The 24,970-nt window shown below is 50.8% G+C and overlaps 1 protein-coding gene and 2 long non-coding RNA genes across 3 annotated transcripts; 1 reads left to right on the top strand and 2 right to left on the bottom strand.

Annotated features, from left to right (window-relative positions):
• Window positions 1-2,142: 2,142 nt before the first annotated feature.
• LOC142004769 (immunoglobulin lambda-1 light chain-like) lies at window positions 2,143-5,467 on the bottom strand. Its single transcript, XM_074982449.1, has 3 exons — window positions 5,339-5,467; window positions 4,431-4,796; window positions 2,143-2,930 (listed from the first exon to the last, which is right to left on the bottom strand). Exons 1-3 carry the CDS (start codon window positions 5,379-5,381, stop codon window positions 2,599-2,601), a joined length of 741 nt encoding a protein of 246 aa, XP_074838550.1. The 5' UTR covers window positions 5,382-5,467; the 3' UTR covers window positions 2,143-2,598.
• On the top strand, window positions 4,681-6,820 carry LOC142004770 (uncharacterized). The gene is made up of 3 exons (XR_012643032.1): window positions 4,681-4,998; window positions 5,412-5,721; window positions 6,293-6,820. It is a non-coding gene; the product is annotated as an uncharacterized LOC142004770 (long non-coding RNA).
• Window positions 6,821-13,824: 7,004 nt separating this feature from the next.
• LOC142005018 (uncharacterized) lies at window positions 13,825-23,141 on the bottom strand. Its single transcript, XR_012643046.1, has 3 exons — window positions 22,302-23,141; window positions 14,191-14,302; window positions 13,825-13,904 (listed from the first exon to the last, which is right to left on the bottom strand). It is a non-coding gene; the product is annotated as an uncharacterized LOC142005018 (long non-coding RNA).
• Window positions 23,142-24,970: the final 1,829 nt, after the last annotated feature.

Consider the following 24,970-nt stretch of genomic DNA (forward strand, 5'->3'; position numbering starts at 1 on the left):
GTGTCTGTCTGTCCCTCCAGCCCCCTGTCTGTCTGCCTCGTCCCCTCTGCCGCCAGTGCCCCCCCCCCCAGCTCTACCCACTAGGCATCACCCTCCTTCCAGCACCGGGGGTGGGCCCCGGGAGCCCTGAGGGGGCTGTAGCGCAGGGGGGTGCAGGGGGGTCTCCCCTGGGCTCTGGGAGGGGAGTGGGGTCTAGGGGTCAGATCACACCTCTGGTGCCAGCGGGGCCGAGGCTCAGAGCGCCCCAAACCAGTTCATCCGGCGGGGGTGGCCCATGGGGGTCTGTTCTCCGCGCCAGCCAGCAGGCCCATTGTATCCCCCATTTTAAGTGGGGAAACTGAGGCACGCACGGGGGGAGGGGCGGGTTGGATCAGGAAGTGAGCAAGCAGCTGAGGGGTCGCAACCCAGGAGCCCTGGTTCCCAGCCTGCATCACCAGCCCCCACAGAGCCAGGAGAGAACCCAGGAGTCCTGGCTCCCAGCCCCCACTGCCCTCCCAGAGCCAGGCGAGTACCCTACTGACCCCAGTGGGGGGGGGTGGGGGAGTTTCCAGTGGTGCCCCAGGCTGTGTCTCCGCCCCCCTCCCATTTGTGCCTGGGACATCCCCGGTCCCCAGCAGGCCCTGCTCTGTGTTTGTCTCGGCCTGGTTATATTTAGCCCAAGCTGGGCGGCAGCAGGCGCCGGGAGTCCCCAGGGGTAGGGTTACGCGTAGGCTGGGCCGGGGATGGAAGCTGGAGTTCAGAAAGTCTTGGGAATATGCCCTTCCGCACCAGGGCTGGTGTGATTCAGTGTCTACCATGGGACACAGGAGTCCAGACTCCCAGCACCCTCCACATCCCGCCCCCAAGCTGGGAGAGAACCCAGGAGTCCTGGCTCCCAGCCCCCCTGCTCTAACCACTAGCCCCCACTGCCCTCCCAGAGCCAGGGAGAACCCAGGAGTCCTGGCTCCCGGCCCCCTGCTCTAACCACCAGCCCCCACTGCCCTCCCAGAGCCAGGGAGAACCCAGGAGTCCTGGCTCCCGGCCCCCTGCTCTAACCACCAGCCCCCACTGCCCTCCAAGAACCCAGGAGTCCTGGCTCCCAGCCCCCCTGCTCTAACCACTAGCCCCCACTGCCCTCCCAGAGCCAGGGAGAACCCAGGAGTCCTGGCTCCCGGCCCCCTGCTCTAACCACCAGCCCCCACTGCCCTCCCAGAGCCAGGGAGAACCCAGGAGTCCTGGCTCCCAGCCCCCCTGCTCTAACCACCAGCCCCCACTGCCCTCCCAGAGCCAGGGAGAACCCAGGAGTCCTGGCTCCCGGCCCCCTGCTCTAACCACCAGCCCCCACTGCCCTCCAAGAACCCAGGAGTCCTGGCTCCTACCCGCTCCCCATTCTAACCAGTATACATCACTGCCATGCAAAACCAGGCAAGAACACAGGAGTCCTGGATCCCAGGCCTCCCACCTGCTTCAAACACCCCCACCCCTGGCCCCGCTGCCCTCCCGGGGCCACAGCTAAAACCCAAGAGTCCTTTCTCCCAGCCCTGCTTTCCTCCCACTGGGACCACTAGACCTCACTGCCCCCCAGCAAAGCTGGAGAAGATCCCCCGCAAACACCTGCTTTAAGCCACAAGACCAGAAGCCAGGACTCCTGTCTCCCTGCTCTGACCAGCAGACCTCACCCTCCTGCCAGCGCTGGGACAGAACCCAGGAGTCCTGGCACCACTCCAGCTGCAGGCAAGGGAGTCCGGCTGTCTCCGGGCCAGGCAGAGACCAGGACCAAGGAGAAGCCAGTTCCCACCCAGCACCAGGCGGGGGCATGGCCTATGGGGCAGGATGGACGGACAGAGCTGGGTGAGCCATAGCCAGAAGGAGGGATACTTCAATCCACAGGAGCCAGCTGGACGGACGGACACGGGAGGGACTAAGGGCTGGGGACAAGGAGGACGATGACCAGTTGCATTCCTGGCTGGTGTTGAGTTGTTGAAGGCATCTGGACGGACTTGCTCGGCAGCAGTGGGTCGGCCTTCCTCGCTTTGTCGTCCGACCCGCCTCTCCCCACCCGCCCCAGGGCACCAACAGCCAGGCCAGGGAGTCCCCCGGTCCACGCCACACCCCACCCTTTGCTGCCCTAGTGCCCGTTAGATACCATGGCCAACCCACAGATAACATGCTCTAAGTTCATATTTTATTACAATCCCCGTGGGGATACATTTGTCTTGCTTTTTCAGCGTGCCCAGCAATGCCTTGGGCAGGAGATTTCTGTTCTCGTCTTTGCTTTTTCCGTCGCGGCAGAAATGCCTTTTCCCTGAGCGGCTGGGGAGGCAGGAGTTGGGGGCTGCTTTTGGGAAGGGAGAGCGTGGGGGGTCTGATGGATGGATGTGCTTGGGAAAGGATGGATGGGTGTGTATGAAGATGGATTGATAAGTGTGTGGATGGATGGGTGTGTGCATGGATGGATAGAAGGAGGTGGGTCAGAAATGGACAGGTGTATCTCAGGGAGTGGTGGAGGTTGCTTCATGAGAAGGACAGACAGTCTGTCTCCAGGCCCAGGGGCTCCCAGCCTGGCAGATGGGGGAGATGGACCAGGCGAGGCCCCAGGAAAGGAGGCTTGAAACTGGACTATTGTGCTTGGCAGTCCTTGGCGCTGACCGTCTTCCCCAGCGGGGACGCCAGCGACTCGTGCTTCACCAGGCAGCCGTAGCTGCTCCCTGAGCGCCAGTCGCTGGCCGCTACGGTCAGGTGGCTGCTCACCAAGTACTTCTGGTCCTCTCCCATCTGCGCCAGCCCCGTGTTCACCCCCTCGGTCTGGTTCTTCCCATCTCTCGTCCACTGCACCTCCAGGTAGCCGGGGAAGAAGCCGCTCACCAGGCAGGTCAGAGTGGCTGAGCCGGTGGCCATTTCTTCCTGGGCCGGAGGGAACAGCTGCAGGCTGGGCTGGGGCAGGTCGCTTCCTGCGAACGCATGGGGAGGTCATTGGAGAAGATGGCCGGGGTCGTTGGCTCCCACCACTCGACCTCGCAGCTCTCTGGGGGACAGGGATAGAACCCAGGAGACCTGGGTCCCAGGACTCTCTGCTCTAACCACCAGCCCCCTCTCCCTTCCCAGTGCCGAGTGCCTCGCCTCTCCGGGCTTCACCTTGAGCACCAAGCCAATCTCTCCTCCCATCGTTAGGGGTTCGTTATCGTTGCTTTGACGAATTAACGCCTCTCGTTTATTTCGAGAGGGCTACTCCCTCCCCAGCTCTCCCATGGCACCCGCAAGGCAAACAGACAAGAGGAAGACCTCGGACAACATGGAGAAGATCTGCTGGGAGTGAAGGACAACAAAACTGGGGTCCTCCTGGGGTCAGCGAGAAGTTTTGTCGCGAGACAGAGTGAAGAGGAGGAGACTTAGGGATGACCTGTGCTCCACGCCGAGGACAAGGGTTGAGTTCAAGTCAAGACTCTAGAAACCCACCCAGCCAGCGCCCCCGGGGGATCCTCTTAAAATACTCCTATGGGGCACCCAAACCCAACAGGTCCCCAGAGAGCAGGTGGGACACCCAGGAGATAAAATACAGGCCGGAGGAACCAAGGATGAAGCCCCAGGACAGCACAGCCAATGGGTCCCCTGTTTCCCCTCCCTCGGACAGAGCTGCAACAAGCCCCTTCGCAGAGAACCCTGAGCACCCCTCAATCAGAGGAACCGCTGGTCAGTCGCAGCCCCATCTCCCTCCTGCCCTCCTTTCCCTCGCTGCCTCCCAGCAGTCCTACACCCCCACATTGGGCTCCTCAGCTCCTTTCACCTCCCACCCTCGTTCCTCCACCCCGCTTGCCCCTCGCTCCCCACAGCCCTGGTCCCTCCTTCTCTCCCCAGCCTGGCCCCTCTGTTCCCAGCCCGGCTCTCCCCTCCCCAGTCACTCCCACGGTTACAACCTCCGCCTCCCACTCCTGCCTCGCAGCTCCGCCAATCCCAGCTCCGGGGCTCCCCCCAGTCATTGAAAAGGACCCAGGCAGGGCTACAGCAGTGGTGAAGCGTCCTTAACCCCACTGGGAGCCCCTTTGCCCCCCTTTGCGAGGAGGCCTGCCCACGACATGCCTGATCCCCCACTGTAGCCCAGTTCAGCCCTGTTCCCATCTCTTCCCACAGCGGGCAAGGGACAAGCAACCCTCTGGCTTCCCCAGAAACTCCTGGTCTGGCTTCTCTGGGCACCATGGAGAACCTCCTGGATGTCTTCCACCAATCTCAGTGAGAATGAGTAATGGACAGTTCCCTGCCTGGCCCACGGACCCCTAACATCAGATCTGCTCCAGTTCACTGAGGTACGCGGCCTGTGGGAGGTGGGACAGGGTGGGTTCCCTGTGGCGGAGACGGGGAAGACGGGCAGACACCGGCCGTCTCGAGTTCAGATCTCCCAAGGATGAGTCCCTGGATCGTCCTATTCTAAAGATGTCCCCCAGCCCTGTACTCACTCAGCACTCGCACGCGGGTCCCTTCTCCCCAGGTCTGGACTCCGGCAGCTGTATAGTAGGCAAAGCAGAAATAGACGGAGTCATCTCCTGCCTGGACGTCGCCGATGGTGAGCAGGAACTTCGTGTTGGAGGCATCTCTGGAGGGGACGTATCGCTCGGGGATCCCTGGAGCTCGGTAAACGGACAGGTCTGTTTTGAAGAGCAGCACCCCTTCCGGCTTCTGTCCAGGGCTCTGCCGGATCCAGTTCACATGGACTTTGTCCGCTCCCACGTTTGCCACGGCACATTCCAGAGTCGCCGTCTGTCCAGGAGACACCGAGATCACCGAGGGGCTTTGGCTGAAGGAGGCGTATTGGCCCCATCCACCTGCATGAGAGAAACCAGAAGGTCATCTCTGCCCGTTTGGCCCACCCACGGAGCAGTAGGGTGGCAGAGAGAGACCGCAGAGGGCTGGAAACACAACGTTAGTGGAGAGACATCACCAACGAGAGGTGGAACGGAGACCTACCGATCGTGAAGATGGAGAGAGATGAAAATAAATGCTGCACCACATAGATAGGTCACTAGAGTGAGTGAGTGTTTGGGGTGGATAGATAGATAGATCCATCCATCCATGGGACAGAGAGAGAGAGTGGTAGACAGAGGAGGTGTATGGGGATAGATAGCTAGATAGCTAGATGAGGTGTACAGGGATGGATAGATGGACAGATATGGTGTATGGGGATGGATAGGTAGATACGGTGTATGGGGATACATGGCTAGCTAGGTAGATAGCTAGATGAGGTGTACAGGGATGGATAGAAGGACAGACAAACAGACAGACAGATTTCCTTAGTTTCTCTGACCCGTAAGACCCAGCCCCTCCTCCGGGCAGCCGAAGGAGCAGACGGGTCTGTGGGGTTACTCACCAGCCAGAGAGAGCAGCAGGATGACACCCTGGAGACAACGCATGGCCGACCTTCACGCCTGTCCCCTGTGCAGAGCTGAGCCGGCGCCGGGAGAAGCCACATCTTATGGGGCTGCATGGTCAAATCCAGCCACCGATGGGACACGCGGAGGCTGCTCATTGGCTGGGCCGCCTCTCCGGCGCAGCGCCCTGACCAATGGGCACCGGACACGGGTGGAAGATTTGCCTGTGGTCACCCTTCGGCGGGATGGCACGCTTGGAGTCTGCCACATTCAATGAGGGTGCCACCGGGTGGATTTGGAGTTAGGCCATCACCCTCCATCTGCAGAGCGATGGCCCCCACCCCCACCCAGGTGATCACCCTGGGCTGAGGAGATGCTGAAGGTACTTTCCTGGGGGCCTGGAAAGCAGAGAAGGGGCTTCACGGCCCAGCCCATGAGCTGGGACCGTAGCTGTTGAGTGGAGACACCTGGGTTCCATGCCCAGCACCGGGAAGGGAGCTGTGGGTCTGCCCACCGCAGACAGGACACATGGGGGCTGTTCTTCCAGCAGGTCACACCGCTGCTGGTGGTGTGTCTGCGTCCCCGTCGGGGCAGGATAACCCACGCGGTCAGCTCCTCCGGCAGGGTAACCACGCCGAGCTTGGCTTGGCACCAGCTGGGGCTCCGGCCCACCGACCGCAGCTGATGGGCGCCGGCAGGCCCCCAGCCCGAGCAGTGTTGTTGTGATGATACTGATGAGCAGTCAGGGCCGTTGCCCGAAGCCTCTTGGGAGGGCGACGGTGGTGGAGAGAGAGAAGAAAGAAATCCCCCCTAGGCGTGTTGCTGTGTCATACCCGGGAGTGGCTTTTCCACCCGTTCCCAGTGACACTGGGGTCTAACTGGGGATGGGTGGAGGGGCACAAGAAGCTGAGGTCCTCGGGTTTCTTTGTAACTTGCTTCTCTCTCCCATTCAGGGTCAGGCCCACGTTGGCCAACACCCTTAACAGCTAATCAACAAATCATAAAATCATCAACTCCTAGAGCTGGAAGGGACCTCAGGAGGTCATCTAGTCCAGACCTCTGCCGAAAGAAGGATCAACCCCAGTTTAATCATCTCAGCCAGGGCTTTGTCAAGCCAGGACTTAAAAACCTCCAGGGATGGAGATTCCACCACCTCTCTCATGAAAACATTCCAGTGCTTCACCACCCTCCTGGTGAAGGAGTTTTTCCTAATCTCTAACCTACTTCTCCCCCTCTGTAACTGGAGACCATTGCTCCTTGCTCTGCCCTCTGTCACAACCTCTTTCCATCTGCTTTCGATCCCCCGTCAGGAAACTGAAGGCTGCTATCACATCCCCCTTCACCCTTCTCTTCTGCAAACTAAATAAGCCCAAATCCCTCAGCCTCTCCTCATGAGTAATGTGCTCCAGCTGCCTAATATATAATCTGTAAGTAATTATTAGCTGCTAATTAACAACTAATACATCACAGAAATATCCTATTTACATGACATAAGAGAAGAATGTTTGTACGTGTAAGTAATTGAAACCAGGCAACTAAAAATAAAAAAGAAGCTGTTTTTAATTGAATTATGCGAAAATTATGAATGGATGGTTCATAATTACTTATTCTTTATACGAGTGATTGCTAATTAGTCATTTATCATAACTTTATCACTGTTAATTAATACCCTTCAGTCTTTCATATTTGGGATGCATTAAAAAGAGGAGAGAGAATCGATCTCTGTGGGGATAGGTAGATACATAGATAGATAGATAGATAGATACAGTGTATGGGGATAAATAGATAGATTGATAGGTAGATATGGTGTATGGGGATAGATAGATAGATAGGTAGATAGATAGATACGGTGTATGGGGATAGATAGATAGATAGATACGGTGTATGGGGATAGACAGATAGATAGATAGATAGATACGGTGTATGGGGACAAATAGATAGATTGATAGATAGATATGGTGTATGGGGATAGATAGATAGACAGACAGATAGATAGATACGGTGTATGGGGATAGATAGATAGACAGACAGGTAGATAGATATGGTGTATGGGGATAGATAGATAGATTGATAGGTAGATATGGTGTATGGGGATAGATAGATAGATAGATAGATACGGTGTATGGGGATAAATAGATTGATAGATATGGTGTATGGGGATAAATATATAGTTAGATTGATAGATAGATATGGTGTATGGGGATAGACAGATAGATAGATAGATAGATACGGTGTATGGGGACAAATAGATTGATAGATAGATATGGTGTATGGGGATAGATAGATAGACAGACAGATAGATAGATACGGTGTATGGGGATAGATAGAGAGGTAGATAGACAGATAGATGCTGCAATATTACTAAAAATCATGGTTATAGATCATCAATGACAAATGTATATTAATGAATTACTAAATTTGGTTGTTGAATAATTATTTCGGGTGCATTTTGAGCAGTTGATGGGTAATGTCTTATCTTTCCTTAAAGAAACCTAGTAATTAATGGCTAAAACTCGTCATCCACTTTTAGTAATAAACGATCGCAGAACAAATCATTTTAACAGAGATCTATGACTGTATCTGCCCGTTGGAGTGCATCGGGTGGAACAGAACTCAAAAATGATAGAGGGCCGTTTACGTCTGAAAATGAACCAAGTGTGGAAAGAGTTTGATTTAAAAATTCAATTTCGTCCTGGTGTTCGGACAACACTTCCTAAAAGAATGTGTATTGCTCGGAAGTGATTTAGAAAGAGATAGGTTGCGAAAAAACAGACAATCTTCTTGCTCCCATGCAACTTCATTCTTATGAATCATAATAAATATTTCCCCTTTGTCTCCTTATCCTGATTTTAAAATCGATCAAGATTAGAAAATAATGAGAAAGGTACCCTGCATAGAGAAATCTGAGTCATCAAAACCCAATGAGATTTAAATATTATTAGGTTAACTTGGAATTTAAGTTTTCAAATTAGAATGTCTTTTTTTATTTCATTAAGTGTGATTAGGTTCTCGTTCTATGTTTTAATCATAGGACACTTCACAGTGACATAAGGAAAATAAAATTTCTCTATAATAATAATAATGTTTAATAAATACATATGGAGAAATCCATATTTATTTCAGAAGAAAGCGAGGAAAATTAGAGTTCTCTTTACGGATACATAGAAAGAGCAGAAATTCAGCTCAGATTGCTCCGTTAATATAATCCGATTACCTGTATGAGTTTACAGAAGAGTAAATCCTATGGTATATTATGAGTTTAGAAAGCTCCTGAAGTAAGAGTAGCTATTTTTAATGATACTGACATTTTTTCATGAAGCAATATAAATTGTTTTGTCAGGTTATAAGCAATAGAGTTGCTACTGAAACTTATTTATAAAGAAAATGAATAATACGGGGTGGGGTTTTATTGAGATTTCATATGTATGATGTTACTGGTTTAAAATATGCTATTACAAGATGATCTTATGTTCCATGGTCACAAGGGATCGATATGTGACTCAGTAGCTTCCTTCTTAACTGTGTTATTAAAACCCACGTTCAAAGCTGTTGGCACGAGCAAGGTGGCTTTGTAAACAGACTCATTACTAATAAATACTTGTTTACAAGAAATGCATAATTTTTCCCATGCTTCACTCATTTTCAAAAATACCTGTGTGAAATATTGGGGCTGAAATCTCTCGGCAATCACCTGGGACACGTTACAGGAACCTCTGGAGAAGAAGAAACCTCTTCGTCCACCGCAAAGCAATCAGATTAAAAGAACAAGACAGGAGAGGGGCTTTTCCATAAGTGTGCCGGCACCAGGGACTTTTTAAAGAAAATATTCACTGAGATACAAAAAGTGGGAGTTTGAGAACATGGACAGATAGAGAATTCTGCAGAGAACAGGTAGCTGGTTTAATATTTCAGCATAGTGTGATTAGATAGATAGATAGATAGATAGATATGGGTTATGGGGTTAGATAGATAGGTACAGTGGAAGGGGATAGATAGATAGATATGGTGTATGGGGATGGATGAATAGATAGTTACAGTGTATGGGGATAGACAGATAGATAGATAGATACAGGTTATGGGGACAGATAGATAGATAGATACAGTGGAAGGGGATAGATAGATATGGTGTATGAGGATGGATGGATAGATAGATACGGTGTATGGGGATAGATAGATACGGTATATGGGGATAGATAGATAGATACGGTGTATGGGGTTAGATAGATAGATAGATATGGTGTATGGGGATGGATGGATAGATACGGTGTATGGGGATAGATAGATACGGTATATGGGGATAGACAGATATGGTGTATGGGGATGGATGGATAGATAGATACGGTGTATGGGGATAGATAGATACGGTATATGGTGATAGATAGATAGATACGGTGTATGGGGATAGATAGATAGATAGATATGGTGTATGGTGATGGATGGATAGATAGATACGGTGTATGGGGATAGATAGATACAGTATATGGGGATAGACAGATATGGTGTATGGGGATGGATGGATAGATAGATACGGTGTATGGGGATAGATAGATACGGTATATGGGGATAGATAGATAGATTGATACGGTGTATGGGGATAGACAGATAGATAGACACAGGTTATGGGGATAGATAGATAGATAGATACAGTGGAAGGGGATAGATAGATAGATATGGTGTATGGGGATGGATGGATAGATAGATACGGTGTATGGGGATAGATAGATAGATATGGTGTATGGGGATAGATAGATACGGTATATGGGGATAGATAGATAGATACGGTGTATGGGGATAGATAGATACGGTGTATGGGGACAGATAGATAGATATGGTGTATGGGGATAGATAGATAGATAGATAGATGTCATTACACATGGTAAGGACAGGTAGGTCAGTCAATGAGGGTTTACCAGGGCCATTAGACAATTCCACCCAGTCTGGAGTAATGGACAGCTTGCCAGGCACACAGACAGAGTGCCGGACAGACAGACAGCAGCCCAGAGAATGGGCGGACACATGGACATGAGCTGTCCTGTGTTCGTGCACCCAGCGCCGGGCTGGCAGCTGCTCAGGTCTGGTGCTACGGGGAGGGGCAGAGTGGAGGGTGAGCTCTCAGGGCTGTTATTGCCAGTCGCCCCGGGGTGTATCCAACCGCATCTCCTTCCTCTGGCCTGTTGTTGTGTCAGACCCATCTGCAGCCCGGGGAACTTTCACCCCTCAGCCCCTCGGAGGGGGGACTTTGCAGAGCCACCAGGGTGAGACGTGGTGGGTGTGGTCCTGGCCCCACTCCCATGGGTGCCAATGGGGCAGGAGGTGGCCTGTGTATTCTGAGGGGTGAGGTCCCCCAGCTCACAGGTCCCTCAGTGCTTGGGTGCTATTCCCACAACCTGTCCTTCCATCCCTCGGTGGGCCTGGATCCGTCTAACATCTGGGGACCTTCTTACATGCCCACCATGAGCCCAGGGCAGATAGGGCTCATTCAGCCGTATTGATGCTCAAACCCACCTGAGATGTAGGGTGTGATGCGTTGGAGCACAGAAATCTCCATGGGGTAGTCCAGACTACCCCATTCCTGTTCTCTGGGGCTCCCCAGCACCCTGTCTTGGTGGGCCAGACCCTTGGGTGTCCCCCAGCCAAAGAGCAGAGTTCGGCTTACCGCCCCTCTGTGGAACAACACAGAAGTCGATAATATCTCACCTCTGTGGGAAGCTCAGTTCTTTGCATTCAGCACCCAGGAAACCACCCACCATAAGGGACCAAAATGCCAAAATAAATCCATCTCACCCAGTGTAAAGCTTTTACACAGCCAAAGCTCAGAAGTTTGGGCTCCTTTTACCCAGGAAAGACAGACACTCAGTGGTTACTCGCCCCAGGGAACATTTATTCACACTGGTCTTGAAAATAACCAAAATTGTGTTATATTCAGTGTAAAACACAGGATTTACGTGATTGCAAGTAAAGACGGTCAGATCAAAGTTAAAACAAGCTGTCCTTATCAACTAACACATTTATGTGTCAGTCTTTATGGTGCTACAGGACTGCATGGTTTTGTGAAGGTACAGACGAATGAGTACCTCTCGGAGATCATAGAATCATCAACTTCTAGGGCCGGAAGAGACCTCAGAAGGTCATGGAGTTCAGCCCCCTGCCCAAAGCAGGATCAACCTCAACTAAATCATCCCAGCCAGGGCTTCATCAAGCCAGCACATAAAAACCTCGATGGATGGAGATTCCACCACCTGTCTCAGTAACACATCCCAGTGCTTCACCACTCTCCTGGGGAAACAGTTTTTCCTAATAGCCAACCTACACTTCCCGCTCTGTAACTTCAGGCCATTGCTCCTTCTTCTGCCATCCGTCACCACTGAGAACAGCCTCTCTCCATCCTCTTTAGAGCCCCCCCTTCAGGAAGTTGAAGGTTGCTATCAAATCCCCCCCTCACTCTTCTCTTCTGCAAATTAAATAAGCCCAAATGCCTCATCCTCTCCTCACAAGCCATGTGCTCCAGCCCCTTAATCATTTTGGTTGCCCTCCACCGGACCCGCTCTTATGCCTCCACGTTCTTTTTATACTTGGCGGCCCAGAACTGGACACAATAATAAGTTACCAAGTTAAAATAAACAAAAGAACGCCAGCTAGTTCAAAGAGAACATGAAACTTGGTACATGCAAATTCTGAACCTAAACAGGTGTTCTAAACATCTCTGTCACAAACGAAGCAGCCTCCCAGTTTGGGACCCATCCTTCCCCCGTTCAGTCTGAGATATTTGCAAGAGGCATCTTAGGCGGTAAGAGTGGGGTGTCTACTATTGTCTGGCAACTCCCCTGTTCCCCCTCCCCTCATCTTAAATCCTTTCTGCCCAAGGCGGAAATTCTTTGCACTGAGTTCAACCTTTTCTCACCTTGAGGGTAAAAAATACGAGTTCCAAAATGGCCTGGCCTTTTGTCTTTCTAGGACCTATTGCAGTTCAGCTTACATGACAAACAGGACTATTCCCAGGTCATTGACTGGATCACTGAGCCATTTAGTTGCCAGAACACCAGTAATGGCCCTCATGAGCATATTTAGACCATTAGCCATGTCAAGGACTTATGAAAATTGTATATGTCTGATGGTCTGAAGGTGTTTGATGGTCAGGGGAGTTTGGAGAGTCCTGCTGTATGGTGTCCTAGCTGCAGGTGGAGAGGATGCTTCTTCCCCATGACTAGGTCCTACTGGAGATGGCCGCAAGTTTCCATGGGATGTGAGGCTGGCCCTGGCACGCTGATAGCCAGGGGCCATGGCCCTGCCAGCAAAGGAGAGGAGCCCATCATAAGAAAACATCTAGCTGCCACATACGGCTTGCGGTTACCCTGCTACCTCAGCCACTCCCAGCTCGGCTTTCCGGCCCCTCTCGGTTTCCATTCCCGGAAGAAAACAGGGTCTGTTTGTAGCTCCGGGCTGTCCCCTCGGCCCTCCTGCGGAGCAGCAGGTGTCCGGCGGGAAGTCCCCGTGTGTATAAACAACCCCAACAGGGGCAGCAAATCAACCGATGGCTGAGAGGAGAAAAACACTCATCGAGACAAACACCAGCTGGGCCTGAGAGCGCTTGGTTATTCAGCCGAGAGACCAGAGCACGAGGCTGAGTGGGTGACAGCTCGTGGGAGGGTGGGGCTCTCTGAGCCAGGTGGGTTGACCGTAAGTTTCTGCCCCTTGGCCTGGGCTGTGAGAGAGAATCCCGCTCCTTTCCCACCCCCCACTGTCTGCCACCCAACATGCACCAGAAAGTTATCTGGACTCTTTCTGTCCACCACAGTGCAATAGATTGGAAAGAGGAAGGCAGCTCGTGTGGATCCTGCAGAGGGTTAGATGAGGCAATGTCTCAGACCGTGCTGACGTTGGCTAAGCCGAGATGCTGAAGATGGAGAAGATGGGAAAGGGTGTGCGGATAAATAGAGAAATAAATGGAAGTGGATGGGGACCATAGAATTATAGGGTTGGAAGAGATCTCAAGAGTATATTGACTCCAGCCCCCTGCCCAAAGCAGGGCCAGTTCCAACTAAATCATCCCAGCCAGGGCTTTGTCAAGCTGGGGCTTAGAAACCTCTAGGCATGGAGATTCCACCACCTTTCTCGGTAACGCACCCCAGTGCTTCACCTCCCTCCTGGGGACACAATTTTTCCTAATATCCAACCGAGGCCTCCCTCACTGCAACTTGAGACCATTGCTCCTTGTTCTGTCATCCGTCACCTCTGAGAACAGCCTCCCTCCATCCTCTTCGTTGGTAGCTGCAGGCTGCTGCCAAACCCGCCTTCACTCTTCTCTTCTTCAAACTAAACAAACCCAAATCCCTCAGCTTCTCCTCATAGGCCACGTGCTCTGATTGACGTGAGCTGAGATCTTCCTCCCTGGCCCGTTGACCCCAGGTGGTATCTGGCTTTATGACTCCAAGAGATTTATGTCCAGTTGGCACCAACTGGGATCTGGTCCGTTGTCTTCAATGCAGCGAAGGCTGGTTGACGCCTTCTGGTGTCTGGCTATTCACGTCTGATTGAAATGAATGTTCACATAGGTAGTATGAAGTCCTTTGAGACAAAGCAGCACCTTAGGATCTGAATTTTCCAGCCCAATCCTCCACCCACAGAAATTCCGGGGGACCCACCAGAGCACAGGCGTGGGAGGGGGGCAGGAACCACCTTAGGGTTCCCCCACAGGGAGACATCCCTAGTGTGTCGTCCTGGGTTCTACAGAGGGTTTTTCTCACTTGGGCAGTGGTAGATACTTCCCAGGGTTGGGGAACCTGTGACCTTGGGAGCTTTTAAGCGGAAGCCTATAGGAGCAAAGGAGTTTTAAAGTCTCTTGTGAGCCTACCTTCTGCACTCAAAGCGTCTGAGTGAGGAACAGCTTTGTAAGAACACGAGATGTTTCCCATTGCTTAAATAAACTTTCTTCCAGGGTGGGACACCTTTGTTCTGCATCCTGCCTACAGATGGAAAAATACCCATTTACGATGGGTGGTTGTACACCTTTCTAGGGTCAGCCACAGTCTGGGCTTACAGGACAAACATGTACAGGTCATTGGCTTGTGGAGTGAGTCGTTAGGTACCTGTAGTATCACTAATGACCCTCATTAGCACATTGAGAATCATAGAATCATAGGGAACAGATCCCCACTTCTTAATTCTGACTCCATGTACACGAATAATACGTGCAAAAAAACAGGATGTGCAGGTTGTAACTGCAAAAAATTGTTACGTTACATGACCTGTTTTGCATAAAGCATCTTTGAGTTCGGCGCACTCTATTTTTAAGCCAATTTTCATAGAACACAGATATGCGTGTGCCTGTAGTAATAAGATCGAAAAAGAAAGCTGCAGATTGTACCTCCCTGGTTCAACAACCTTGGGACCTGACTGGCCCTGAACCAGGGAATCTGCAAGACGAGGGGACATCATTGTTGGTGGCAGCAGAGGGGCCAGCATTCATAAAATAACCAAATCACAGAATCCTAGATCAGGAAGGGACCTCAGGAGGTCATTGAGTCCAGACCCCTGCCCAAAGCAGGACCAACCCCAACCAAATCATCCCAGCCAGGGCTTTGTCAAGCCGGGAATTAAAATCCTCTAGGGATGGAGATTCCACCACCTCTTTAGGCAACACATTCCAGTGCTTCAGCACCCTCCTGGGGAAATGTTTTTCCTAATATCCAGCCTACACCTCCCCCTCTGTAACTTCAAGCCATTGCTCCTTGTTCTGCCACCCTCACCATGTAGAACAGCCTTCCCTTCAAAAGGTCTGTGATTGAGTTAGCTGGCCATCCTCACCGGGTGGAGGTCAATGGGAAAAACTCCCCCTTCAAGCTCCCTTACTCTTCAGGAGATCGACAAGTTCAGGGGTTGACTGTTAACCCCAATAGTTCACGCATCCCCAGAAGGCACAAGAAACTGAACCCCAGAAAATCAACCTTGACCACATCCATCTACTGAGTAGTGTAGATGTACCCTCATGTACATCAAATGAATCGTGCCTTTTAAGAGACGATCCCACATAGCTGGCAGATGAGGAAGAAGAATAAGAAGACAATGATGATGGCAAAGATGAAGAAGATGGCCACCAAAGATTTATATTGAATCTTTGTTCTTATCAATAACAAATGCTTATAAAAATATGACACCTCGGAGTATATTTGCTCCTAATGAATGAGTCCAAGCGAGATAAAATGAGAATATATTGCCTTGTAAACACCCTGATTGCTCTTAATGGGTGTGTGTAAACCGAATGAAACGCTCGTTGCCTGGGAACATGATTGCTTCTCGTAAACACTTGGAAACTGACTGATGTTTATAAACCCATTGATCGCTTGGAAGAAATGCACACGAACCATCTGAAATAACATTCAATTGAGCTGTAAACAATACGGCCGCGTTAATGTGTATTTACAAGGAATTGGAACAGAATTGGAATGATTTACCAGTATCATTGTAATCAAAACATGATTGCAAAAGCTTATCATGTAGATTTATAGTCGCAAATGTTCGTGTATACCTGCAAATATGTTGTCATTTAATTAGATAGCGTCCTACAGGCTGGTAGAAATCGATATTTAAAAGATCAACATATTTTTATTGCCAACATCACATGAAACGTTTGTAAAAAATTTGTTGTGACTGGGAGCTGTGTACAAACATTTAGGTTACGTCTACACTGGAGGGTTTTGTCGACTAAACTGGGGTTTTGTGGACAAAACCTGTGGAGCGTCTACGCACAAAATGCATTTTCTCGACAGAAACTGTCGACAAAAAACGTGTAGATGCTCTGGAAACCCTTCCGTCAGCAGAGCGGAACAAAAGATGGATCAGTCTTTGGGTGCATCTACACTTACATTCCTCTTTTGAAAGAGGTATGCAAATGATGTACACAGAAAATGCAAATGAGGTATAAATTTGCATATTTGGCACCTCATTTGCATATTCTAAGTTCAAAAGAGCTTCCCGTTAAATAAAGGGAAGAAGGATTCTTTCGCAGATGGCTCTACTTTCGAAAGAGCAGCGTCTGCACTGGCTTTCTTTCAAAAGAGGCTCTTTCGAAATTTGAATATGCAAATGCGGTGCCAACATGCAAATTTACACCTCCTTTGCATTTTCGAGTCACCTCATTTGCATGCCTCTTTCAGAACAGGAATGCAAGTGCAGACGCACCCCTATGTGTAGGTGTGATCTGTCGACTGAAGTTTTGTCCGGACCTCTCAGTAACTTCAGCAACTTCTGGCGACAGATGCTTCTCCTGTAGATGTAGCCTCTGAATGAATATACTGCTGTCTGCATGAAAAGAAAGCTCCAAACCAAGAGGAATAGGATCAAGGCTAATTCAAAGCCATGTGGGATTTCAATTAATTGTATTAACAACAGGATCATGCAAAGATAAATATTCCTTCAGCTCCTACAGTGTAGGTCCAGTTCTGCTCACGAGTTTTGCAGACAACACGGGGGTTTGCAGGCAAAACTCACGGCGCATTTAACCACAAAAGGCTTCCGTGGCCCATTACGCAGCATCTAGGAGACTGTTCTCCTGTGAACATTACAGCATCCAAAGCCGAGGTGATGTTCACACCGAGGAATAGAGCAGCATGTTAGAGCACATCGGACTAATCTTCCAGGAAAGGCAGAACAATACAGACACTCTCTGTGAGGAGTCTGCCCCTGGTAGCTGCTGAAAGAAACAAGATTACTGAGCTCTTTGAAGTTGGCCTCGCTTGCTTCTGACTTCGCTCCTGTTCCACCACCATTTGGATTTAAGTGGAACTCCCCCAGTACCGTCCTGGGCAGGATGACTGGGGCTTTGGAAATGCAGACGGGACTTTTCAGGCTGCAGATCCTGAGATCTTCTTTCGGGTCTTGAATAGAAACTGTTGACAGAAACTGCTGACCAAAAAGCTGTGTAGATGCGCCAGGGGGCCCTTTTGTCGACAGAGGGGATCAAAAGATTGATCCGCTTTTCTGTGTGGATGGGATCTGTCCACACTTTTGTCAGAACTCTTCAACGGTAACTTCACAGACTAATAGGGCTGAAAGGGACCTCAGGAGGTCATCTTGTCCTGTAGACAGTTGCTTATAGTGTACATATAGTTAATGATTAAGGGTATGTTGACACTATGGGGCAGATCAACCCAATCAGGGTTGATCTTCTGGAGACTGATTTTATGTGCCTTGTAGAGATGCATGAAATCAAAAATTGGAGACGGTCCAGAGAAGAGCAACCAGAATAATGAAAGGTCTAGAGAACATGAGCTATGAGAGAAGACAGAGAACTGGGCTTGTTTAGTTTAGCAAACAGAAAACTTAGAGGGGACACGGTAGTGGTTTTCTACTACTTCAAAGATGGTTACAAGGAGAAGGAAGAAGAGTGGTTCTCCTTGGCCTCTGAGGGTAGGACAAGAAGTAATGGACTTAAACTGCAGCAAGGGAAGTTCAGGTTGGACATCAGGAAAAACTTTGTTGTTGTCAGGGTGGTTAAACACTGGAATAAGTTACCCAGGGAGGTTGTGGAATCTCCATCGCTGGAGATATTTATGAGCAGGTTAGACAAGCACCTATCGGGGATGATCTAGGTGGTGCTTGGTCCTGCCAAGAGGGCAGGGAACTCGACTTGATGACCTCTTGAGGTCCCTTCCAGTTCTAGTGTTCTATGAGTCTATGAAAATATCTGCGGTTGGCAGTTCACCCTTTTACTCCTTGAAAGAAAGAAAGAAAGAACCAGAGGCTGGGAAAAAGGCTCTCTCTCTTACTGGGGAATGACTGGGTCTGTGTTTCCCAGCCCTGAGCACAGGCCTGTTTCTGTATCTGTCACCAGTCTCTGTAGGTGATAGCAGTGAATGGGTTTTTTTTTCTCAGTCATTTATTGCCCTCTAGTGGGTTGTCCGGGGACTTGCCAGCCTCTGCTTCCCTTCTTCCACCAGATAGAACAAACCAGGCCCTTCCTTGGTGAGAAAGGCTGGATTCATGCTGGACTGTGGGTCCGAACTCCAGGCTAGGGGAGTTTAGAAGACCGAGGGGTTATTAAAGAGCCCATCTGAAAAAAAATAATCTCCCAGCTCTTCGTAATAATAAGACAATGATCTATTGTTGAATAAATGATAATTTAATTATGTTTAGTTTATTTTTGTACTGCATCACTGCAATTAAAATAGCACCAAGGGGGAGAGTTACATTGGTTATTGGAGGTGGTGGGCCAGGACTCCTGGGTTCTGTGGCTGGCTCTGGACAGGCAGTAAGGTGTAGCAGTTAGACCTGCGAGAACCTGGGAGGCAGGACTCTTGGGGTGTATCCTTGGCTCTGAGAGGGGTCTGGGGTTTAATAGCACCAGGATGATAGGGGCTGGAGGCCCCGTTTTCAGGCTTCTCATCCTAGTTTTGCCACAGACTGTCGGTGTGATGCGCTGACAGCTGCTTGCCTCAGTTTTCCTATTTACAGAAGGACCTCACGAACTTCCATACCTGCTACAGGTTCAAAACACCTGCTCAGCTGCTTCCTGGGGGCCTTAATTCCCCATGGGGCTCAGTTTTAGCTGGTACAGTCCTTTGCTGCCGAAATTTCTGTTGGTGGCCTCACCCATGAGCCTTCCACCAAATAAGTACCTGTTGTAGTCCCCTGGGTATCTTTTGTCTGGGGGTGAGTCCATACAACTGTAAACGGGACAGCCCCAGGTTTGAGTCTTTCCTCCAGTTGATGGGGAAGAAGGATTCACATCTTAGTAGGCCTGTATCAGAGGTGAGATCCAGAATCACTGAGCTATGGGATATTTTGGAATGGGCCTTTCTCAACTCTCCTACTGATCGCTTCCAGCTTTTAGAAACTACTTACATAACCTTTGTTGCAAGAAAGATGCGGAGAAATTGGAGAAAGCCCAGAAAAGAGCAACAAGAATGATCAAAGGTCTAGAGAACGTGACCTATGAAGGCAGGCTGAAAAAACTGGGCTTGTTTAGTTTGGAAAAGAGAAAATTGAGGGGGGACATGAAAATGGTTTTCAGGTATCTAAAAGGGAGTCATAAGGAGGAAGGAGAAAACTTGTTCTTCTTGGCCTCTGAGGATGGAACAAGAAGCAATGGGCTTAAACTGCAGCAAGGGAGGTTTAGATTGGACATTAGGAAAAAGTTCCTAACTGCCAGGGTGGTTAAGTACTGGAATAAATTGCCAAGGGAGGTTGTGGAACCTCCATCGCTGGAGATATTTCAGAGCAGGTTAGATAAGTGTCTATCAGGGATGGTCTAGACGGTACTTGGTCCTGCCATGAGGGCAGGGGGCTGGACTCAATGACTTCTCGAGGTCCCTTCCAGTCCTGGTATTCTATGATTCTCAGTTGAACTCCCATCTACCCACATCTGGGTGGCAGCAAAACCCACCCTACTGTAGCTTCATTCTTCCCCTCTCCCTGGCCCAACACGTATTGTGTTATGTGGCCCCAACTGAGCTCCCTCCCCGAGGGAGGGGTGTGGAGGTGGTGACCCGACCATCGCAGGACAGTGGGTTCGATCCACATGGGCTACAAAATGGCCGCCTCCATGGGGCATGACTTCTCATGAGGAGATGCCACATGGAGAACGCCATTTTGTAGGGCACATATTTTGCCACCATGGTCCACACCTGGCACGTCTCCTTCTGGGTGGAGCCGGGGCATGAGGCTGCCAGAGGGAATGGACCTAAAGGCCACCAGTAGATTGTGTTTTCTTCATGCCGTGAAATGGCAGAGGCTTGGAGAAAGGAGATACAATGGATCTTCTCCTCTTTGCTGTCCCCTCTAACCCTAGGGCCCTGCAATTCGAGGAATGTTGGCCAAAATGTGTGGGGAACCCTGACTCCTGCTACCTCAGCCCCACGAGCAGCTGGAAAAAAGTGGGGACTGGGGCAGATCCCACTGTCGTATTCTGGGAGAGGTCGCTTGGGGGAAAACAATTGAAATGGCTCTCATCGGCCACCTGGCTTGAGAGGTCATTGAGTCCAGCCCCCTGCCCTCAATTTTCTCCCTCGTCCTTAGAAGAACATAAGAACGGCCACACCAGGTCAGATCAAAGGTCCATCCAGCCCAGTTGCCTGTGTGCCGACAGTGGACAGAGCCAGGTGCCCTGGGCGGGGTAGACCTAAGACAATGGTCAAACGATTTGTCTGCTGCCCTCCATCTCCATCCTCTGACAATCAGAGGCCAGGGACACCATTCCTACCGTTGGCTAATCCCCTTTTATGGACCTAACCTCCATGAGTTTATCTAGCTCTTTCTTAGATTCTGTTCCAGTCCCAGCCATCACAGTCTCCTCTGGCGAGGAGTTCCACAGGTTAACTATGCGCTGAGTGAAGAAGAACTTTCTTTTATTAGTTTTAAACCTGCTAGCCACTAATTTCATTTGGTGTCCTCTAGTTCTTGTAAGATGGGCACAAGTAACTAACTTCTCCTTCTTCACCCTCTCCACACCTGCTGTAATTTTATAGACCTCTCTCACGTCCCCCCCTCAGTCTTCACTCTTCTAAGCAAAACAAGCCCAGTTCTTTCAGTCATCCCACACAGCTCATGTTCTCTCGACCCTTCATCATCGTTGTTGCTCTTTTCTGGACCGTCTCCAGTTTCTCCACATCTTTCCTGAAATGTGGTGACCAGAACTGGACACAATGCTGCAAATGAGGCTGACCAGTGCTGAGAGAAGCAGAAGAATAACGTCTTGTGTCTTGCTCACGACACTCCTGTGAATGCTGCCCAGAATCGGGTTGGCTTTTCTAGCAACAGTCTCACACTGTTGACTTCTCTTTAGCTTGTGCTGCACTCTGACCCCCAGGCCCCTTTCTGCAGGACTCCGTCCTAGACAGTCACTTCCCTTTCTGCTTGAGTGACACTGATTGTTTCTTCCTATGGGTGCGTCTACACTTGTAGTCCTCTTTCGAGAGAAGTATGCAAAGGAGGTAAATCGAAAAGGCCAATGAGGCATAAATTTGCCTCTCTGGCACCTCATTTGCATATTCAAATTTCAAAAGAGCTTCTTTCAAAAGAAGCAAGCCAATGTAGACGCTCCTCTTTCGAAAGTAAACCCCATCTTCGAAAGAATCCTTCTTCCCATTAAATAAAGGGAAGAAGGGCACTTTCGAAGATGCGTTTACTTTCGGAAGAGGAGCGTCTACGCGGGCTTTCTTCTTTCGAAAGGGGAACGCAAGTGTAGACTCACCCTATGGGTGTGCCTACACTACAGCTCTGTTTCGAAAGAACGTTTTTCGAAAGAGAACATCGAAAGGTAATACATCGGGGGTAAGTATTTGCAGAGGTTGAGTTGCGCCGGGTGGGCTCCTGGAAGGAGGGCAGCCCTTGTGTTCCAGGGGGCTCAACGGGCATTATCCCCGTCGCCCACGCCCTGCCTGTGACCCCGGTGTCTGCGCAGGTGCCATGGGCAGATAGGGGCGCACCTGGCTGAGGCCTCTGTGGGCTGTGCCGGGGGCAGAAGCCGCGACCTCCCCCTGCCCAGTCCTGGCACGTGGGCCAGCTGGACGTGGTCGGCTGGGGGGGCAGACGGGTCGGGATCAGGGCAGCGAGGTTGGGCTCCGTGTCCCACCACTCCTTCATCACTCTGGGCAGCCTCCCCAGTACCTCCCTTCCCACCCAGGCGGCAGCGACAAGGCGGGGTCTGGGTGGCTCCCCCTCGCCCTCGGTGGTGGGGCTGCTGCGGCCGCTGGCTACGGCAGCTGTGGAGACAGAAGTGGAGAGCGGGAGGGACCATGAGTCCCAAGCACTAAACCTTGTGCCCCCCGCCCTCCACCGGTCTGTGGTGCTGTCCCACCCTCGTGCTGAGCGCCGCGAGTTGGGCCCTCATCCGGGCCCGGGGAACGCGGCCGTCTGGAGTCCACAGGCCCTGGGGTGGTGGGCATGTGGGGTGGGGCTGTGGCAACCCTGGGTGAGACTGGATTTCCCCTGCTCAGTCCCGGGTTGGCTGGTGTGCAGGCCACCTACCTGTGGGTCCCTCCAGGAGGGCGAGCAAGGTATGGACGGATGGGGCCCGGCTGGACGGCCTGGATGGGATGTCGCTGATGAGGGCCCCCTCGCTTGAGCCCTCGTCATCGGTGGTGGTGTCCAGCCTCGGTGCCAGGGTCCGGGTGGGGTGACCCCAGCTGGTGAGGCCTGTGGCGAGGCGCTGGATCCCCAACTGGTGCAGACAAGGAGGTCTCGCACCTCGGCGTCAGTCCAAGAGGGGGCCTGGCACTTGGGGGGCTTCCCTGGTTTCTTTGGGGGGTCCCTGGGGCGGCCAGGAGTCGGGGGCGCTGGCCATGGTGCTGAGAAGGGCTCAGGGCTGGCTCAAGCGTCGTGACAGGGAGTGGCTTCGCCTGGACGTTCTCAGCTTCCTGCCTGAGGGCTTCTGGGAGCCTGAGTCCTCAAACGCGGCCGGATGCTGGAGCCATTGAGCGGCCCCACCGCCTGCCAGCTGATCGCAGCCCCCGAGGACCGACTCTTTCAACAGAGCCGGCCATGGAGCATCTACCCTTGCGCTCTTTCGAAGGAGGGCGCTGCTCCCATCCCGGGAAGGGAGACCTGCTTCGGAAGAACGCGGGAGGTGTTTCCAAGTTAATCTCCAAAGAGGCGCCGTGGGTTCTTTCGAAAGAACTCGCTCGTCCGATCTGGATTTCGAATGCGCTTCCTCGTGTCGACACGCCCTCAGTGAGGTATTTTGAATTCGTCCTGTGTCCGATTTACCTCAGACGGCTTCTTGCTGGTTCTCCGCAGCGTCGGGACCGATGACCCCATCCTCCAAGGCAGTGGCAACCCTTGAGATTGAGGCGTGTGAGAACCTTTGGAATCGCCGCTGAGGCAAAGGTGAAGGAAGAAGCATTAGAGAGCAATGGTTGTGTCTGATTTTGCTTCCTCGGTGACTATCTGAGGGCCCAGAAGTTTGTTTTCCTGCGAGTCCTTCTCAGCAGCGGTCCCAGTTTCCTGTTCTGCACTGTGGTTTGATTGTTTTTCCTTTCCTGGCTGGCGGTTTGCCGGTGAACCTGGCCAGAGAGAGAAGCGGTGATGGTATTATTTAAAGTGGTATGTGTGTGGAGGAGGCATTGTTATTAAAGAGCTCGAGACGCAATAATATGATACTGTGGCGGACAACAGGCCATGAGAGCCTATTGGAATGCAAATGTACTGGGAGCTGGGTGAGTGACTTTTTCTTCCCCACCTAGTATTACAGAGTGTGGCCCAGCAGTCAGTGCAGACAGCTGGGGCTCGTTTGGAGTCACTCTGCAGCAAAAAGGCTGATCAGACACCTGCTGCCCATTACGGGCTTCTGGCTTGCTGTGAAAGGCTCCCTGTCAAGGCTTCTTCCCCACTCTAGCAAGATAAATGCAGAAGTGGGGGCCAGCGGAAGTACCTCCAAAACCTCATCGACCAGGTTTTGGAATAAACTTCCCCCCACAAATCCTAAAAACCTTAGATTTTGGGGATAAAATTCACTGCCACCACCCAAGTAATAATAAGGAAACCAGGGAGAGACGACTTGGGAAATCTCAGCCCCAAAAGTTAAAACCAGGACACAAACATGAACCGGTACCAGGTTAATAAAAAGAAAAGGAGAGAACTTTTATTGTTACAACAATATTCATGCTGCGAGCCTCATGCCGAGATGGAAGAGTCCCAAAGTAAAACACATGGGGAGTCTCCACCATGGGCCGAGAACTTAGTTACAAGGAGAGTAAAAGAACATTTCTAAAAAGTGCCCAGACATCAGATCTCACTTCCCAAACCAGAAAACAATCAAGCCTAATGGATTTATCTAAACTTTCCCCTACTTACAGACGATTGGAGGGGCTGTTCTTGGAGGGAGCTATTCTGTGTCTCTCTCCCTCTTGGCTGGAAAGAAGAAGAAAAAGACCAGAGAACAGAAGAGGGAGCAGCCAAAATTCAATTCTTACCTACATTCCTCTTGGCCAACCCCACCGGGCTAAGGAGGTTAACCCTTTTACTCCCAGGCTGCTGGCTAACCCTCATGATCATGATATGCCCCCCCCAAATCACAGAGGGTGCTGGACAGCCTGTGGCCACACTGGCTGGGATTTCTACCTGGCGGTTTGAGATAAGACATAGAAAGTAAGTACATGCACACGGTACATTCTTAGCAACTACTTGAGAAATAACAAAATGCTTCCACATTCGTGAGAGTACCAACACAGATATAGAGAATGTCCTAGGGCTGGTTTCTTTAGGGCTACTTTGCCCGGTCGCAAAAGCGTGTACTGAGCTCCTTCCCTGCCCTATTCTAGCTTAACCATCCAGTTGTACCGAAAGCTAGAAAAAAACAAACTGTTTGGGATGTTCAGTGTGTGGCTAAAAGTTAACCTTCTGTCTGCCCCACCCTAAGGCAGCAGGGAAACAGAAGGAAAAAAAAAACAAAGGGGAAAAGAAAAAAAATTCAAAGCTTGCAACACAAAAGAAAAACCTAACCTTCTGTCTGCCCCTCTCTGAGGCAGCACAGAAAAACCTAATCCACCCTGAGGCAGCACAAAAACAAAAGAACAAAAACAAAGGGGAAAAAAGAAGAGAAGAAAATTGCAAAGCTTGCAGCACAAAAGAAAAACCTGTGTCGTTTGAAAAATCCTGGGTTCTGAACACCGCTGCCACCATGTCATGCCTCTTTTCCC

Source organism: Carettochelys insculpta, chromosome 32 (assembly GCF_033958435.1).
Source record: "Carettochelys insculpta isolate YL-2023 chromosome 32, ASM3395843v1, whole genome shotgun sequence".
Taxonomy (NCBI): Eukaryota; Metazoa; Chordata; order Testudines; family Carettochelyidae; genus Carettochelys; species Carettochelys insculpta.

Coding starts and splice junctions, on each gene's coding strand:
- LOC142004769 (XM_074982449.1), bottom strand. CDS start 5,381: ATGCGTTGTCTCCAGGGTGTCATCCTGCTGCTCTCTCTGGCTG. Junction 4,797..5,338: donor CCTGCTGCTCTCTCTGGCTG/GTGAGTAACCCC, acceptor TCTCTCATGCAG/GTGGATGGGGCCAATACGCC. Junction 2,931..4,430: donor GACCCGCGTGCGAGTGCTGA/GTGAGTACAGGG, acceptor ATGCGTTCGCAG/GAAGCGACCTGCCCCAGCCC.